The sequence below is a fragment of the Bos mutus genome, chromosome 16 (assembly GCF_027580195.1).
Source record: "Bos mutus isolate GX-2022 chromosome 16, NWIPB_WYAK_1.1, whole genome shotgun sequence".
NCBI classification, from domain to species: Eukaryota; Metazoa; Chordata; class Mammalia; order Artiodactyla; family Bovidae; genus Bos; species Bos mutus.
The window spans coordinates 59,949,048-59,967,797 of record NC_091632.1 but is presented as its reverse complement, the minus strand read 5'-3'; the positions used below and the strand labels follow the sequence as shown (position 1 = coordinate 59,967,797).

The 18,750-nt window shown below is 38.9% G+C and overlaps 2 protein-coding genes across 8 annotated transcripts in view; one reads left to right on the top strand and one right to left on the bottom strand.

Annotated features, from left to right (window-relative positions):
- MIA3 (MIA SH3 domain ER export factor 3) overlaps nucleotides 1-14,049 on the top strand; it is a 59,685-nt gene extending 45,636 nt beyond the window's left edge. For 3 of the 7 annotated variants that reach the window (XM_070385473.1, XM_070385476.1, XM_070385478.1), the window contains 13 exons: nucleotides 28-118; nucleotides 267-405; nucleotides 6,420-6,521; nucleotides 7,178-7,238; nucleotides 7,350-7,385; nucleotides 7,461-7,528; nucleotides 7,649-7,749; nucleotides 7,918-8,055; nucleotides 8,803-8,871; nucleotides 8,996-9,075; nucleotides 9,213-9,284; nucleotides 10,809-10,959; nucleotides 11,955-14,049. In XM_070385473.1, the coding sequence (XP_070241574.1) occupies nucleotides 28-118; nucleotides 267-405; nucleotides 6,420-6,521; nucleotides 7,178-7,238; nucleotides 7,350-7,385; nucleotides 7,461-7,528; nucleotides 7,649-7,749; nucleotides 7,918-8,055; nucleotides 8,803-8,871; nucleotides 8,996-9,075; nucleotides 9,213-9,284; nucleotides 10,809-10,959; nucleotides 11,955-12,268 (1,422 nt within the window). In that variant the 3' untranslated portion in view covers nucleotides 12,269-14,049. The remainder of the gene's footprint in view (nucleotides 1-27; nucleotides 119-266; nucleotides 406-6,419; nucleotides 6,522-7,177; nucleotides 7,239-7,349; nucleotides 7,386-7,460; nucleotides 7,529-7,648; nucleotides 7,750-7,917; nucleotides 8,056-8,802; nucleotides 8,872-8,995; nucleotides 9,076-9,212; nucleotides 9,285-10,808; nucleotides 10,960-11,954) is intronic. The other 4 variants (XM_070385475.1, XM_014480800.2, XM_070385474.1 and 1 more) reach the window with 3 other exon arrangements.
- A 618-nt stretch (nucleotides 14,050-14,667) lies between these two features.
- Nucleotides 14,668-18,750, bottom strand: part of AIDA (axin interactor, dorsalization associated) — a 47,807-nt gene continuing 43,724 nt past the window's right edge. Inside the window, exons 8-10 of the mRNA XM_070385482.1 lie at nucleotides 18,503-18,625; nucleotides 16,605-16,722; nucleotides 14,668-16,493 (exon numbers count right to left, since the gene is read on the bottom strand). Coding sequence (XP_070241583.1) covers nucleotides 16,397-16,493; nucleotides 16,605-16,722; nucleotides 18,503-18,625 — 338 coding nt within the window. The 3' untranslated portion in view covers nucleotides 14,668-16,396. The remainder of the gene's footprint in view (nucleotides 16,494-16,604; nucleotides 16,723-18,502; nucleotides 18,626-18,750) is intronic.

The window sequence follows — 18,750 nt, the reverse complement described above, 5'->3', positions numbered from 1 at the left end:
AATATTTTTCTCTTCTGCAATTTTTAGACACAGACTGCAATATCAGTAGTTGAAGAGGATCTGAAACTTTTACAGTGTAAACTCAGAGCCTCCATGTCCACTAAGTGTAACCTGGAAGGTAGGTTGCTTCTTAAAAAATTGCTGTTGGAAAAATAAAGAATGACTTCCTCTTTCCATATTTTTCACCCCCTTTAATACTGCCCCCGTCAACGAGTTCTCCGTTTCTTATGCACACACACAAAACTAAGATATTTTATCCCCTGTAGACCAAATAAAGAAATTAGAAGAGGATCGCAGCTCACTTCAGTCTGCCAAAACTGTGCTGGAAGATGAATGCAAAACACTGAGGCAGAAAGTAGAGATTCTAAATGAACTCTATCAGCAGAAAGAGATGGCTCTACAAAAGTAAGATTATGGTGCTTCATTGTTAACAATATTGTCATCTAACTAAATGCATGTACTACTGTAGATAATCTTGTCTTTTTTAAAGATTGTTTATTGTATTTTCTATCTATACTTAGTATAGATAAAGGCTTCTTCCTTTTCTACCCTGTTTCCCATAACTTGCATTTTTTTTCCATTTTGACTTAATTGTCAGAAATTATTGCCTGTAATTTACCTGAAGGGTGGTAGTTATTGGTACTAACAGTTGCTGTTCTGAAAGTGCTTCTTTGATAATCTGCACCCTTCTGCAGCTCCACCGCTCATTCCAGTGTTCTTTGTTGTTGTCACTTACATCCTTCTTATTTGTCTTACATTCGTTCTAGTTCTTATAGCCTTTAAAAATCCTGAGGGATTTATAAGACATGATTTTTGGTAGAATCATTATACTTTAAAAAGAATATTTAGTTACTGACAATATTGTAAGTTTTTGAACTTAATACGGTCAAATATTCAGAGTATACATATATAATACGTAAATATGGCAAGGTTATTGGGAGTTTTGAATTTAGGAATACCTGTTTGGTGTATTTAGGTATTAATCTTTTGAAATAGACATCTCAAATTAGGAGTTAGGTATCTTTTGAAAGATATACTTTTGTATATTTAAATTTTCTTCACAAAAATACCTGAACTCTCTATACAAGTAGCTTATTGGTGGCAGTTGCTATTTGTGTTTGTTCCTGTAGTTCACTCTTTGGTGTTTATAGCAGTCTGTGAGAAAGCTTCTTTTGCTAAGGAAATTTAATCTTTTCCAAATGCTTTGGTTGCTGTTGCCAGATGCTGTTAAACATTGAAACCATACCACTGACTTTTTCTCTTAATTCTTTGCTCACCAAGAAATCAATTTAGATTTTCCAAGTTTTATTCAGGCCAGCTCTAAGTACCTGGTTTGCTTTTTCAGTTCAGTTCAGTCTCTCAGTCATGTCCGACTCTTTGCGACCCCATGAACCACAGCACGCCAGGCCTCCCTGTCCGTCACCAACTCCCAGAGTCCACACAAACCCATGTCCATCGAGTCAGTGATGCCATCCAACTATCTCATCCTCTGTCATCCCGTTCTCCTCCAGCCCTCAATCTTTCCCAGCATCAGAGTCTTTTCAAATGAGTCAGCTCTTTGCATCAGGTGGCCAAAGTATTGGAGTTTGAGCTTCAACATCAGTCCTCCCAATGAACACCCAGGACTGATATCCTTTAGGATGGACTGGTTGGATCTCCTTGCCGTCCAAGGGACTCTCAAGAGTATTCTCCAACACCACAGTTCAAAAGCATCAATTCTTCTGTGCTCAGCTTTCTTTATAGTCCAACTCTCACATCCGTACATGACCACTGGAAAAACCATAGCTTTGACTAGACGGACCTTTGTTGGCAAAGTAATATTTCTGCTTTTTAATATGCTGTCTGCTGCTGCTAAGTCACTCAGTCGTGTCCGACTCTTAGTGACCCCATGGACTGCAGCCCACCAGGCTCCTCCATCCATGGGGTTTTCCAGGCAAGAGTACTGGAGTGGGGTGCCATTGCCTTCTCCGAATATGCTGTCTAGGTTGGTCATAACTTTCCTTCCAAGGAGTAAGCGTCTTTTAATTTCATGGCTGCAGTCACCATCTGCAGTGATTTTGGAGCCCCCCAAAATAAAGTCTGACACTGTTTCCACTGTTTCCCCATCTATTTGCCATGAAGTGATGGGACCAGATGCCATGATCTTCATTTTCTGAATGTTGAGCTTTAAGCCAACTTTTTCACTCTCCACTTTCACTTTCATCAAGAGGCTTTTTAGTTCCTCTTCACTTTCTGCCATAAGGGTGGTGTCATCTGCATATCTGAGGTTATTGATATTTCTCCTGGCAATCTTGATTCCAGCTTGTGCTTCAACCAGCCCAGCATTTCTCATGATGTACTCTGCATATAAGTTAAATAAGCAGGGTGACAGTATACAGCCTTGATGTTCTGTCTTTCCTATTTGGATGTTGTTCCATGTCCAGTTGTAACTGTTTGCTTTAGACAAATATTTCTCATTTCGTTATTATTATTTTTTAAAAAGCACTTCTCTGACACTGGTAGTCATTTGAATTACCTGAATGGCAGTTGCCTTTATGATACATAAAGTCAGTACGATACGGCACTCTCCAGCATCCACTCAGTCACATGTCAGGGCACACACTGCACTCCATCCGCAAAGCCATTGTGTGTGCTCAAACTCGAATCATCTCTTCTGCCACCCCTTACCTTAACTAGTCACCTGTCTCCAGTTTCTCTTTCTTATACCTCTTCCAAAGTCTACAGCTGCTGGAACAAACTTCCCAAACTATGAGTCCTTTTATGTTGTCACGTGCTTAAAATCTGTCAAGGAGGCTCTGTTCCTTCAGGATCAATTTTGAACTCTCCAGCAGGCGCACAGGGCACTGCCCCTCTGTGATCCTGGGCGGCCTCTCCAGGTGCGTTTCCTGCGACTCCTGATGCTGCCTTAGCAGCCTGACCACGGGTTCTTCATGCCACTCTGAGCTTCTTTGTCATTACACATACTGCCTTTCTGCAGTAAAAATGTCCTTTTACTTTATTTCCACCTGGCAATCTCCTGCCTGTTCAAATGGTTATGTGCCTTAAAATCTTTTCTAGAGTAAGTTGTGACGGAAGTAGGTGACTACTCAGAGTACTCATTTTTCCCTTATAATGTAATTTCTTCTTTTTCCTTGTAATGTCATTCCTAATTATAATGTATTTAAACCTGTTAAGGTTTAAATCTGCATATTGATATTTTCTTTGTATTTGGTGGCCTGTTCTGTGTTCTTTTTTCTGTTTCTTCTTTGTGTCTTTTAGGTTGTTTGAATATTTTTCAGAATTCTGCTTTTCCCCTGTGTAAGCTAGGTAGTTATTGGTTGCTTTAATTGTCTTCATGTAATTACTCTAAAGACGACAGCATGCATCCTGGACTTACTAAATTAATAGACATCCTGACTTAGATGCTCCTGCATTTTAATTCTTTGTATATTTGAACTCCACAAGTTGTTTTTATTGTCCACTATAGTGCTTTCCAGCCGGTAGTCACTTAATTTACAGGCATACCTCATTTTATTGCATTTTGCTTGATCGTGCTTTGCAGATACTACATTTCTTAGAAATTGAAGGTTTGTGGCAACCCTGAGTCAAGCAAGTCTGTCAGTACCATTTTTTTCAACAGCATTTGCTTACTTCATGTCTCTGTGTCATATTTTGGTAATTCTAACAGTATTTCAGACTTTTTCATTATTACTGTATTTGCTGTGGTGATCTGTGATCAGTGATCTTTCATGTTACTATTACAAAATGGTCATAAAGGCTCAGATGATGGTTACGTATTTTAGCAGTAAAGTGTTCAGTAGTTAAGGCTTGTATGTGGTTTTCAGACACGATGCTGTTGCACTACTTACAGTACGGTGTAAACAGAACTTCCATATGCATTGGGAGACTAAAACAGTTCCAAAAGCCCCTTTCTTTCTTTGCTGTATTGTGGTGGTCTGGGACTGAACCTGTAGTATCTCTGAGGTCTGCTGGTAGTTCTTCCTTCTCCCCTGTACCTTCGGTGTCTCTCATTTGGAATCCCTTTCATTCTACTTGAAGAACATCCTTTAGTGACAGATGTGGCCAGTTTATCTTTGTGTGAATACATCTTTATTTTGACTCCTTTTTTTCAGGATCTTCTGCTGGCTCTGGGATATTTGAAGTTACTTAATTCCAACACTTTAAAGATAACCAATTTCTTCCTGGTTTTAAAGTTTCTTCACGGATCTAGTATCACTCTTATTTTCCCTGTTCCCTTGCCTTTGTGGTCTTTGTTATTTTGGTTTTTCAGCAGTTTTATTAGGAGCTGCCTAGGTATGGGTGTTTTTGGTTTTCATTTCTCTTCTCCTTCCACCCCACTCCCCCACCCCCAATCTGTTTTGCATTTATGCTGTTTGAGGTCATTGACACCTGCTGAATTTTTGGGTTTTTAATCCACATATTAATTGTCTCATTCTTCTCTGAGATTCCATTTAAATCTTTTAAAATTACTTCCCCCTGTGTCTCCTACATTGTCATCTGTATTTGCTTCATTCTGTATGTTTTTTTCTGACCTATCTTCCAGTGTGCTGGCATCTCACTTCAGTTATCAAATCTGCTACTAAAATCATTCATTGAGTTCTTAACATCAGTTACTGTGTTTTAGTTTTATATTTCTAATCCTTTGCTGAAATTTGTAATCTTTACTTCCTTGAATATATAAGGCACAGTTATTTTAAAGCCTGTGTGATAATTCCATTATGTGGATCCTCAATGAGTCATTTCTGTTGTCTTTCAGATTTTAATGACAGTGTCTTGTGGGGTGCCTAGGCATTTTTGATTGAGTGGTGCACACTGTAGAAGGAATTGGAGGCCTAAGATGGTGTTATTTTCCTAAAGGAAAAAAACAGTTGGTTTCTAGCAGGTGGCCATTACTTTAATCCAGTCAGCAATAAAGATCAGAGATGACTTAGTTCCTTCAAAGGACACTGCATTGTTTGTTTGGTACTCCAAGTACACAATTCTTTCTAGTGTCAACATAACCCAAGGCTTTTACTAGGATGCCCCTTGTTGGAACCCCTTAGCTCTGCTTTGTTTTCTGTGCCCCCAGGAATCTGTTGAACTCTGTTCAGCCTCCTCCTATCTCTTCATTGTCTTCAGTGCATGGGTCAACCTAGGGGAAAAGTAACTTCAGATGGCAAGCTTACTTGTAATTCTGAGATTCCTTTTTTTATTGGATTGTGACCTCATGTATTAGCTTGATGCCTTCAAGCATGTTCTTTATATTTTTGTCTAATGTTTTGTCTAATGTTTTTAATGTTCTCACACTAAGTCATTCAATTCCTGGAAGGAAAATTGTCTGTGATCTTTCTTCAAGACCCAGTTTTCTCACATCTCTTCCTGTGCCAGAGTTAGAGGATTGTTCTGTGGTTAAGTGCGCTGCTAAACTGCATTCAACAGTGCACTCTGTTAGTACAGGGAGAGTACTTCACGCATATTGTTATCTTTAGCATCTTACTAGGTAACCAGTATATTTTAGCCATTCATAAGACACTTGCTGAAATATTGAATGGACAGTTACAAAAGAATATATCTCTTTTTCTCTGTGATTACTGTTTTTACTGTGTTTTTTCTGATTATGCTTCTGATTCATAGAAACTAAGTTTCAAGTTTCTTTTGAATCAGAACTATAGTCAAAGTACTAGAAAGGTAAAAAAAAGCATTTTAAAACCATTATCACATGTTGCTACCATTAAAATTTCTGTTATAGTATATTAATATCTTGAACTTGAAAGTTAAAACCAGTTTCTGTAGATGATACTCTGATTATGGGATAGTTTAGATTCTTTTTCTATCCAATAGTCACTGCCAATTCTAAGATTTTCCTCTTTCCTCTAATCATAGTTCCATTGACATACACAGTAGAAGTTCCACATCTGAAGTGTGGAAGTGTTCTATGGTTAATTGCACAATTGGAAGACTTTCTAAAAGGCTTTTGAGGACTAATTATCATGGTGCCAGTCTGGATTGAAAAATAGTCCTTCCAAGATTGAAATAAGAGAAGTAATTACAGGCCTTTCCATGGTAGAAATAAGAGCCGTAATTATCCCCTGCTCTATCCTAGTAAGCTTGATTGTGTTAGGTTGATCAGCCCTGGCTCTCCATATTGAAGTAAAATGAGCTCTCATTGTCTCGAACACAAGAAACTTGCCCATGGGATGCAGCATTTTTTTCCATTTGTTTGTTTCATTTATTAGTGAGTAGAGAATTGTGAAAAGTTAAAAAATGCAAGTGTTGCCAACAGGCAGAGTGATTTTTATCCCTAAGTGGCAGGTTTGAATTCCTTCCTATGACTTTGTATGAATATGTTTTGGAAAGGATGGAAAGTAACCTAGAGACATTTAGACAGAATGCTGGGAAAAAAGAGAAGCACCTTCATTTGACAACTGATTTTATCTTAGGAAATTGAGTCAAGAAGAGTATGAGCGGCAAGAAAGAGAGCAGCGGCTGTCAGCTGCAGATGAAAAGGCGGTTTTGGCGGCAGAGGAAGTGAAAACTTACAAGTGAGTTCAGATTCTGAGAAGGGTGTCAGTGGCTGATGAAACTACTGTAGGCATTTTTTCAAAACAAAACTGTTTTACACTGTGTAGAACAAAAATAGCACCAAAGCAGAAATAAATGGTCAAAACATTAACATGAGAAAACATAAATTTTAAGTTAACAAAGGAAAAAATGTTAAATTAACAGAAATTTCCTTACACCCAATACTAGCAAGACTGAGGAAGCTTGGTTCATGCCAGCAGTTCTGAGTGGTTTTATATATTGGCGAAATCTTTTTTGGAAGGCAGTTTGCTGTATGATGTATCTAAAAATCATTAAAATGATAGTAGTCATAGCTCTGGAAAATTTCCTATGGATATAATTAAAAGGAGATACAGCTTTCTGGAGAAAGATTTATAGCAGGATTGTTTGAGAACATATGAAGAGCAGTTAAGGAAATTATAATGTATCAATTCAGAATCTCCAGCTCTTAAATAATAAAGAAGGAAATTATGTGGTATTAGTTTTAATCACAATATGCTCCTATAACCAGGAAAAATGTGTTTTTGTATGTATGGGTAATGTCTGAAAGGGTACAGTTGTTAAAGGGAACATGGTAAGATTGTGTAAAATTTTATGCAGTTGCGCTTTAAATAATAAAAGGAAGTTTAACCCTTAGGCGGAGAATTGAAGAAATGGAGGATGAACTACAGAAAACAGAGCGCTCATTTAAAAACCAGGTAAATTATACTGCCCTACAGGGCAGAATTCTTTGCTATCTGATACAGATTATTAAAATAGCTATTATACAGAATCCTTGAACATATTTTTTGATGGGTTGTCTTTTTCAGATTGCTACTCATGAGAAGAAAGCTCACGATAACTGGGTAAGATTTTTTTTTTCTTTTCTTTATTTTATGTGGTCTATCACAGCTTATTCTGGATTTTTTTCCTCCCAATAGCTCAAAGCTCGTGCTGCAGAAAGAGCTATAGCTGAAGAGAAGAGAGAAGCTGCCAACTTGAGACATAAGTATGTGTTTTTAAAACTTATATTTTCAGGGTGTTTTAAGAGTTTTTAAAGGCTGTGCCATGATATCCAGTAAGGAATTTTCTATTTCATATTTAAGTCTATTCTTTCTTTATATTCAAGATTATTGGAACTAACCCAAAAGATGGCAATGATGCAAGAAGAACCTGTGATTGTAAAACCAATGCCAGGAAGACCCAACACACAAAACCCTCCACGGAGAGGTAGGGAGTACTTTTAAATGGCAGCAGTCTATATTTTGGTGAAAAATGTGTTTTAAGTTACTTTTTATTTCTGTAATATGTGTGTAAATTTATGATGCCCTAGAAATAATCCCAAGAACTTACTAAAGAAAAAAGGTTAAAGTGCAAACTCCTCCTCATTGTCTGCAGGTCCCCTGAGCCAGAATGGCTCTTTTGGCCCATCTCCTGTGAGCGGTGGAGAATGCTCCCCACCGCTGACGGCAGACCCGCCCGCAAGACCTCTGTCTGCTACGCTTAATCGAAGAGAGATGCCTCGAAGTGAATTTGGTGAGCATTGCCATGTTACCTTGTGGTAAACTGTTTCAAGAGTTCTTTCCTTCTTTGAGAATTCTGTTGCTAATGTAAGCAACAGTTGAGAATTTGGGTCTGTCCAATATAGAGAAGGATTAATTAGTCTTGGTGAGTAAATAGTCTACTTTAGATCTGCTTTAGAACAAAAAGCGTTTATTTACTATTATGATACTATTGTATTTATTATATGTGAACATATATGTAAACAAATATAAACATTTATATATAGTGTATATAAAAATATCATTGATTATTGTTTCTTTTCAGGTTTTTGTTGTGAAGTATAAACCTTTATCTTTAAATTTCTGTTGAGTTCCTCTCTTGAGTATTATAAAAGTAGCCTTAAACTTTATAGTTAATGCAGTGTACATATACTACTCATTACTTTAATATGAAATGCTATTTAAGTCTAGTTCTAATCATAAATGTGTTTATACTTGTTAAGATACAGAAGTCAGATTACATATAGACAGAAAGGTCTAAACAGTTGCCGGCGGCCTGAACTACCTGACTGTGCTGGTGCTATTAGCGTGCAGGTCTTTCAGTCCCACATAGGTCTTGTTTTAATTCTATAGGTTTGTGCATAAACTGTAAGTGATTTCTCCTCATATGTATTGGGAGATCCGTTTAAAATTTTGCTTTAGGTAGAACTGAACCCTGACCTGTCCACAATTGGTTTATTCTGAAAAATTCATGCAAGGGCTCTGTTACCTCTCTCTCAAGGATCAGTGGATGGGCCTCTCCCTCGACCTCGATGGGCCTCTGAGGCATCTGGGAAACCCTCTGCCTCTGGTAAGGGACCTGAGTGTGTTCACAGAGTCTCAGATTGTGGAGGAAGTGGGCGAAGGCCTTTGTAGTCCTCAGAGTGCGTATACAAGTCAGAACAAGCCTAAGTCTGCTCTCTGGCTTCCCACAGATCCAGAATCCGGCGCTGCTCCCACAGTGAACAGCAGCTCCAGAAGCTCTTCGCCCTCTAAGGTGATGGATGAGGGCAAGGTAAAATCTGCGGTCATTTTGAATTGTTATTAGGTATTTCCGGACACATGTAACTTTTTCTACAACATCCTCTCTTTGCCTTATCCATTTCCCTTTTATGTGTCTATCTGTACCATCTCATTTATTTTTTGAAAAAGCAAACTGTTCCCCAAGAGCCTGAAGGCCCTTCAGTTCCCAGCATTCCTTCTTTGGCTGAGCATCCAGTATCAGTAAGTACTTAGAGGTTGAGAGCAACACTGCATTTTCTACTTGGTGTATTTCTAGAAAAGTTCCAAGGAGCATGACGCTAATCTGCTTTGCTTAAAATTGCATGGCGATACTGACCTTATGACCTTGAAGTGTTTCTGGGTCGCTGAAGTCTGGTTGGTTGGTTTTTACTCCTTTTTCCTGTTTTGGTTAAGTGATTAATCTCTTTAGAGCATCTATTGTAAATAACCTTAAAAAAATGTGAAAAAGTCATCACTCCAACACTATACGGTATGTGCTTCAATGATGAGAGCTCTAAGGCAAATCAGTTCATTATGTATTACATAAATTCATCATATTTGGAAGTATGCTATTTAAGAATATCTCCAGTAGTATACTAGGCAAACCCTGTGCCGTATTGTGAATAATCTGAAATTACAGATGGGTAACAGAGGTTGATTGCTGTAAGTGAAATACTGAATAGTGGAAATCTTTAATTACCCATTATGCCATTTCCCAGCAGCAGCCTTAAATTATGTTCACATAAGGGTCTTCTCTTGCAACTTGGATAGCTGTGACAGCTAGTGAGTCCTATGATTATACCTCAGAGCGCTTTACTGTGTTGAAATCAAGATACATATTTTCATTATTGAGAATTTCCAACCCAGTTTCCCATAGGGAAGTACAGGTTAGTATTTTGTAGTACAAAGGATGATGTTGCTGGAGAATGAGGGTGGCTGTTAGAGCTGTGCCTGCTGAACTCGTATATATATAGCACTGTCTCTGTGTGGAACTCCTTCGACTTCCAGGGCAGGACTCTAGGACACATTGCTTGAGAGCTCTTTTTATCCCAGGGCAACCTGGAGAAGACCCAAGACCCCTTTGGAGTGGCAGACTTCAGAAAGAGTGGAGCTTCCTTTGACAGAAGGGAGGCAGAGGAGGACGAGTGCAGGCTTGGAGTCAGACCCCCTGTAGTGAATTCTAACTCAGCCTCTTTATATGCTGTGTGACCTTCAGCAAATATCTAATACTCTTCTGTGCTGCTTTTCCCTCATGTTTAAAACAAGATGACATCTTATAACATAGGAAAGGAAATTGAAGGTACTCTGAATAGTAGCTTTTATTACATGTGTGTGAAAATGGATTTTTTTCCTTATTGTTCTTTCCGTTCTTAATATGGAAAAAGGAGCTCTTGTGGTGATAAGAGGGAGGGGCTGCCCTAGACACAGGTTATAGTGTGTGTGGTATGGTGAATTTTTCAGTTGGGAATTGCCTCTGTTAATATCCTTTGACAGTCCTCTTGCTTCCTCTCTGTTTGCACATACAAGCAATAATATGATTACGGTGAAAGGGTTCCTTCCTCTGACATTCTCTTAACCTGCCTGAGCTCTCAGGGGGATGGAGAGGAGGGGTGGAGTTCTGTTGCACTAGTTGGCTCTTTGGACAAGTGTCTGACATCTGCTCAGTGGGTTTTAGCTCTTATGGTGTTGGTGCTTTTATCTATTATATCCAGGTAATTCACAACTTTCATTACTTCTGCTTTGCAGGTTAGTATGGCTGCAAAAGGGCCCCCTCCCTTTCCAGGGACACCCCTCATGAGCTCCCCTGTGGGAGGCCCTCTACTGCCACCCATCCGATATGGACCACCTCCTCAACTCTGTGGGCCTTTCGGACCTCGGCCACTCCCTCCACCCTTTGGTATGATGACTGAATGGTAGTAATGGGCTTGTAAAGTGTGTTCATCTTTTCATTCTAGTCCCTAGTAAAATGTTAACAGTTGCTGTCGCAGGGCTGTGCAATGAAAGGGTAAAGCTGGCTGATACATTTGAACTTTTCCACCAGTTTCTTAGGACTCAAGGGGTGCTGCATCATCTCCCTATACTGAGATGCACAGGAGGAATCTCTTGTAGACAGGGAAAAGGGGGACTGTTCATAGAAAGTCAGAAATACTACTTCTGCTATGTTGCTTGAACATCTCTGGCTTTGTACTAGGCTCTGTAGTGGATAGAATTAACTGTCCTAACTCCATGAGCTTAAGGGATCCTGTAGGACACACATACATACATTATACAACATAAAACTTATAATCACCATAATAGAAGCATAAGCAATGGGTCACAGAGTATAAAAGGAAAGATGAAGCCATCACTACCCACCTTGGGAATAAATAGGAAGGAAGTGTTGAAGGTAGAATGTAACAGCTAATAGGTCGAAAGTTGCTGAATTCAACTAGGTGGAGCTGGCAGGCCTTTCCCAGCAGGGCAGACACCTTGATTTTGATGGCATGTGTAGGTCCATGCTGAGCTCCTGTGTGCATTTTTAATTGACACAGTAACTATGGGATTTCCTTTATCAAAATTTACTTACAGTGAAACCCTTATTTCATAATCTGTCATCTTGGTATGATGCATTGTATTTCTGAGTACAAATCAAGCTCTTACAAGATACAGACAGCAGAATTGTATAGTTGAAAAAACCACCAGCTAGGTAGAGCGATATTGAAGTCCAGCCTCTGTTGCTTTGTGACTGGCTGGCCACAGGCATGTAACTTAAACTTGCTGAGCCTGTTTGCCTCATCAGTAAAGTCGGGAGCCACCACCTGACTTCCAAGGGTATAAGAAATTGATTAACATACCGGGAACTGTCTAAATTTAAGTGTGTTCGTATGTATTTACATGACTTAATTTTTTCAGGTCCTGGTATGCGTCCACCGCTAGGCTTAAGAGAATATGCACCAGGCGTTCCACCGGGAAAACGGGACCTGCCTCTCGACCCTCGAGAATTTTTACCACCAGGACATGCACCTTTTAGACCTTTAGGCTCTCTTGGCCCAAGAGAGTACTTTTTTCCTGGTACCCGATTACCACCCCCCAATCATGGGCCCCAGGATTATCCACCTTCCTCTGCTGCAAGAGACTTACCGCCCTCCGGCTCCAGAGATGAGCCCCCGCCTGCCTCTCAGGGCACTAGCCAGGACTGCTCACCGGCTTTAAAACAGAGCCCATAACTGACCTTGGACATTCAGTCTGAGAGAAAGTAGACTGTGCACTATTCGTTACAGTTAAGGTTTTCATTGGCTTCAAAATCCAAAAGCTGATTTTAAAAGGTTTGTTTTTAAATCTAAGCTGCCCTGGCAGTGTGCATTTTTGAGCCAAACAATTAAAAAAATATCATTTCCCCCCTAAAATAAAAAACCATCTTGTAAGCTGGAGCCTCCTTACAACTTTGAAATGTGCAATAAAAAAATACCTGTGTTTTAGTTCATGTAGCATATGTTACTGCTAAATGATTTAGAATGTTGTGAAAAGTATGAACATTTCCTGTGGAAATGCTATAAGAACATGTATTTCCATTTATTATCCTATTTTTAGTGTACACCAGTTGAATATAGAGCAATGGTATTTATAAGCTTGATTTTTAAAAAATATCTGGTTGCAAAGGCTGTTACGCTAAAAATGTTTACTTAAAGATCACTAAAATTTTATCTCCCCTCTTGCTTAAGTTCTTTGTAGTAATAGTTCATAAAAAATTTGGTTATTAACATTTCCCAAGTGTCTGTTGATTCATTGGATTGTTTTCTCCTGAGATCTATACCCTTTTGGAAACACGTAAGCTCAGGCTCCCAAAACTGAAGATGGTGACCTGGCAGCACGCTCCCTGGCCGCTGCTCAGGCGTTCAGCCTCAGAGTCACCGGGAAGCATCACCACTGAGGCCTGCCTTCTGCTTCAGAGATGCCACCAGGCCTGTTTGGACAGCAGGCACGTGTTTTCTCGTGACTCTGATTGGTTTTGACTTGAGTGGTTTTCTGAGTATGAGTTTACATGTAACAAGACTTTAACCTGATGTTCTGTTGCTTTTACTATTATTGTGTTAAGGGTACGTAACAGAAAAATGAAAATGATATGTTGCGACCATAAAGTAAGAAAATTTCTTTTAAAAGATGTAGAGTTTATTATTTCTCCTATCCCTTGCCACTGGCTTTCAAGGAATATGGCAAAAAAAGACCAAAGCATGTATAATACTATGAGATGATTTAGGGTTATAAGCCTTGTAACAGGCCCTAGGTCAGCAACCATGGGCTGAACCCAGTTCTGTTCATTGACTGATACTGCTACAAAGTTAATATTTGAATCCTGGCACTTACATTTAAAAGCAAAAAGATCTGAGAATCGAGGAATACACCGTAATTACTACACTCATTACTATACAATGTCTTTTAAACACTATTTCTAAGTCCTAACTTATGACACTTCAGCTCTAGTAACTAAGCACATTTTAAGAATCAGATTTCATTAAATCAGAATTACAAAAGGTTTACATTCTTGTTCACAGCTAGATCATACTCTCCCATTCTCTCGAGTTCTATGTGATGAACCTAATGATATCTAGACCATGACTTGCCACCATTAAGAGTAATCCACCAAGAATACCTTAACAGTAAATTCTTCACTTGAAACAAAAACCTTTTCTTAATACTAAAGTGAAAGGCCTTTGAAGGAAGACAAGTCTTCCAAAATTCATAATGAGTATATAAGAGGTTTTTCAGGAAAAGGAAATTCCATCTTTACATCCTATTTAATATCCAAAATAGAAATTTTAGGAGGAAAACTCAAGTTATTTTTAACCAGGAAAATAAATTGTCACAAATACAGCTTTTGAGTATATCAGTCTCTTCAGGACATGAAATAATGGTGAATAATAATTTCAGAACTTAATATTTTAATATAGATTATACCAGGAAGATAATAAAGTAGCAAAGGTACATTAAATCTATTTTAAAAATCAAATCTGGAGTCTTTTTTTTCTTTACCTCTAAAGCCTTTTTTGGTGGTCATTTTATATTTCATATTATTGAAAAATCAGTAAATTGTAGAGAAATTCTAAGTGTGGCCTGAGTGGCCCCAATCCTGCCAACACCGCTGCCTCTCAGAACCCTCTCTGTACCACTTCAACATGGCCCAGGCAAGCTGCCAATGTAGAGAGGGTGTGGGGGTCATCATTCCTCAGCGACACCAGGCTTGGCCAATCTTGAAAATTACATCTAATTCAGAACTCACCTGCAGCTAACTGTTTTCTTGGCTTAGTTGCTAAAATAATCTTTTATGGAGCAGCAATATTTCAGCCGGAAAGTCTGCTATAGTAGTGGTTATTGTTCACTAGCTGATATTTTTTATTGAATTTGTGGGATGTGGAGTATTCTGTGTCTACTGTGTCAATTCATTTTGTTACTCAGATCTGAATTACAGAGCTAAGCTAATCACTCTGTTCCATCTAAGCTTTTTGTTAATACTGATGAGAGGCATTTGTAGTTCATCTAAACCATACTTTTGTGAATGACAGCAGGTGTGACATAAACAATCACTGATATTCATGTCTTACGGTCTATGAGAAAAGAGAACAATGTATCAGTTTTGCTACACTTTAATGGTAGATTTTTTAAGGGATTATCTTTAGGTCTTGTCAGCAACATCAAACAAAAGGTACTGAGTACTCCACAGGGTACAGAGTGCTGCCAAGCACCTCAGAAAATGTACACGACACGGAGAAAATGTGGTTCTTGCCCCTTGAGGAGCTTACACGCTGGGTCGGGGTGGGGGTGGGCTGACAACTCACAGTCTATAAGAGCTGCATGAACAACAAAGTAATTTATTAAGGCAAATTCTTCATCCCTTCAAGATAATTGTGGGTAGAATGATTTTGGAATTAATCTAATGAAGATGAGAGGCAAGACAATTTTGTTGAGAATTTTTACATCATCATAGTAAAGAGAACTGACTGGACAGACAGCTGAAAGTGGAGACGAGGTCTCTTGAAGTGTAACAGCTGGAACTGAATTATGGTTACTTATTTTAAAAAGCAAACATACTGAATGGTATGACTAGGCTTGTTACACTAGTTTAAAAATAGGCCAAGTGCTGGCACTGCATTTTGCTCGTTCTAGTGTTGGTCATTTAAAATAGTGATATTAAATATGTGGGCTCCACATCTAACCCACAGAACGCCCACCCCAAATCTTCATGTTCTGTGTATCAAATATCCACCGTGTATGTACTATGAAAGTTTTACTTAGGCCCCATTATTAAGTCAAAAGAATGTAAATAGTCAAAATATAATAAGCTAATGACCTGCATATTTCCATATGGATGAATGTCATTGTATCTAAATAGGAAATAAATGGCAATCCTATCTACCTATATAAAAAAAAATAGAATATCTTCAGATTTGCATACTCATCACTATAGAAGAGGTATGCAGGTTTTAAGGTTTCACAATCAGTTGTCAGAAAAACAGCAGTTATTCCTGCAGTATCTCATTAGCATCTGACTCAAATTATTTTTAGATTACATGATTTAGAAGACATTATAAACCCACCAAGAATTTGTAATTATTCTGAGATGGTTTCATTAACCCTAGAATCACTATCAGAAAAACAATGTGATGTAGGAAAAAAGCTAATCAACGTGACTAAAAATATGCTCACTTTCAAAAGAACAATCTGGTCATCTGGAAAAATTCCAGCTACAACCTGCGAACACTCCCATGTGGGAGACTGGCCAAGGCACACGATTTCTAGGCAGGAAAACCATGAGATCGGGGTGAACTGAGGCTGTCTCTAAGGAACAGCCTATAAACTTCCAGACTGACCTTGGGCAGCACAATTGGTCCCATTTCCTCTAGCAGTCTCATGCTCTTCTCCCCACATCAACCCAAAGTCTGACATTAACTCGGAAAGCTAAAGAGCATACTGGAGCAGAAGTGGACAGGTGTGTAAACTCTAGCACATTCTTATTGCTGTATTACGTTTGAAGATGAGCACATCCCACCCACAACAGTGTTGTTCCAGGAAGTTGGGCGGGAGTAGTGGTAAATTAGAAAAGAGACTATTAATTGCACAATTAATAGGAAAGTGAAAACGTTTCAAGATCTACAATAAGCCTGTATCCAAAGAGTCTGTTATGTCAGTGACGCTGGACTTTGAATTCTGTGCTACAGCTTGTAATGGACTCACTCTGGCCTGCCGGCCTGGGTCCGGGTTGCTTCCTGCCTGTTGATGGGTGCATATGCTACACAGAGCAATGATGGATTCTATGGAGTGGTGAGATTCACAGAAGTTCCAGGATACTCATGTCAGGATCATTCCTTGTGCAAAGTTTGATGCAGATGAAGATAAAGTGGTTTCTTGGTCAATAACTGCAATTTCTTTCTTTTAAAGTCAGTGGGTTTCTTGTATCTGTAACCACAACAGAAAAACCGTTGATGAGCGATCGATTCCAAGGTCACACACTAAGACGAGATACTAGCCACCACTCCTTAGTACTCATTCTGTATGTGCATCACTTACAGTTCTATTACAATTGGCCCAGGTTTAATTTCATCCATCTCCATGAAAGCAAAACACTTGGTGCTGGTAAACCTTTTTTTAGGCTTGTAGTGTTTGAATTCAAAAAAAATAGCTGCACCTAAGGAATTAAAGCAAAACACATTAGCCACAGACAGCCCATTCTAGGGTCTCAAAAAATTTTCTCTCATCACCAGAGGCCAGTGAACAAGCAACAACTGTCATAATGGTCACAGCAAAGTAACCTTTGTCAGACTGATGTCTCTGATGATACAGCTGACTGTGTCACCCCCAAACTCTTCTGCACCTAAAGGAGGGGCATGTGTCTGTACTACCCAACTCTACAAAGTAGAGCAAAACTTGAGCCAGCCTGACTCAAGAATGCAAATAAGTTTATCCACAGAATTATAAAATATTAAGAACAGAAAACACTAAATACTACAAAAAAGAACACAAGATACTTGTTAAGTATGAACATTACTCAGAAACTCATTAAGTAGAAAAGGCACATTAAAAGAGCTCATCAAAAAAATCCAAACTTAGTTTTTCCCCACCCAAATTAAAAACTCAAAAGTTAAAAAATTCAGTATCTGGGGTGTTTTTAAGTTTGAACAACATAAATCATGTGCTGGTTCAGTTTTTAAATATTAACTACTTCCTAATACATTTTTCAGTGTCCAAAGCCCTGTTTTGTTTTTCCTGGAATAACAAGTCCTTCTGTAAAGACAGCACTTCAAGATGCTTAGAAAGCAGACCTACTCCCACCCCTCTCCCTAAAAAAAACACACACACAATGAGCAAGTGGTGATAAAACAGTTTTCTCTCCCCAGAGTCCTACAGATAAGCTCTCTCCACCTCCCTACAGAAAAACACTAAAAACAGAATAAGTTGCCTCATCCACACAGCCAAAAAACAATTAATTTCTAATGAAAGCAAGGAAAGAGACAGAAGGATGCCGGGCTCTCATTCTTAACCCACTCCTTACTAACATGGCCTTAATCAGAGTGGTGCTGGGTCTTGCTTTGCTTTTATAGACAATCAACATACATCTAACACTTTCATGGATGACAAAACTACCAACTGACTAGAAGTTTCACAATGTTCAGAAATGTGTGTGCAGTTCTGGCGCCTGGGTCCAAATGAAGCACTCTGCATGTCAAGGAAAGAAAAACCTATATTGCTTAGGAGGCAAAGGGATGTGATCGAGGGGGAGATGGGCTTGCTTATTTATTTGCTGTACCACGTGGTTCCCTGACAAGGGACTAAAATCCAGGCCCTGGCAGTGGAAAGTGCCAAGTCCTAACCCCTGGATCACCAAGGAACTCCCAAGGCGGGCATATTTAGCATCTACTACCAACACACAGGATCACAGTTGTTAGGTTACCAGTGGCCTTCTGTCCCTAGGTGCATGACCCTGCCATGTCCACAAAATAGTAGCTTCTCTTCTCCCTTCCACAGCAATAATAGAGGCATTTTATTATTAAAAATCCTCACAGATTTCTAAGATAGCAGATCACATTTCTTCAGCTATGGATATATCTCCTTGTCCCTGTGATTGTGTCTGAGGTCTGAATAAATGCAAAAGTCAAGTCATATTTGGAAACATTAAAGTTCAAATATGATACCATCATTAAAAAAATTCATTATTCATCTGCATCATCTCTAGATAATATATTTCCTGCATTTATGGTATGCACAGCTCTATACTTCATGGCATTTATAAGAGCAAGATGTAAAATGAGAATAGCCTACAGGAAGAATAACTGAAATGCTCATCAGCATGAAGTATGCTCACCAGCATTAGTTTCAGTTAAAACGACAGCACTGTACACAACAGATTCAAAGTCGGAGAAAAGGAAGAGTCAAATTCTGAATATAGTTCTACTTTTAGCATCACAAACCTTTGGTTAACTTTTCAACATGCTTCTGGAGCTCAATGTCCACATTAAAATGAACATACGTATCTTCTTTTCTTGAAGCCACAGGAGTATCTTGCACAGGGGTTAAATCTATGCCATTCAGATCTAGAGAGGAAATAAAGTTTCTGCTCAGAGCCCTCAAACACACAGACTTAAAAACTGCAAAGGAACCACAATGGGCTGTGTTTCCTGAAGAGGCGAGAGCTGAGAGGAGATTCTCAGGCTGACGG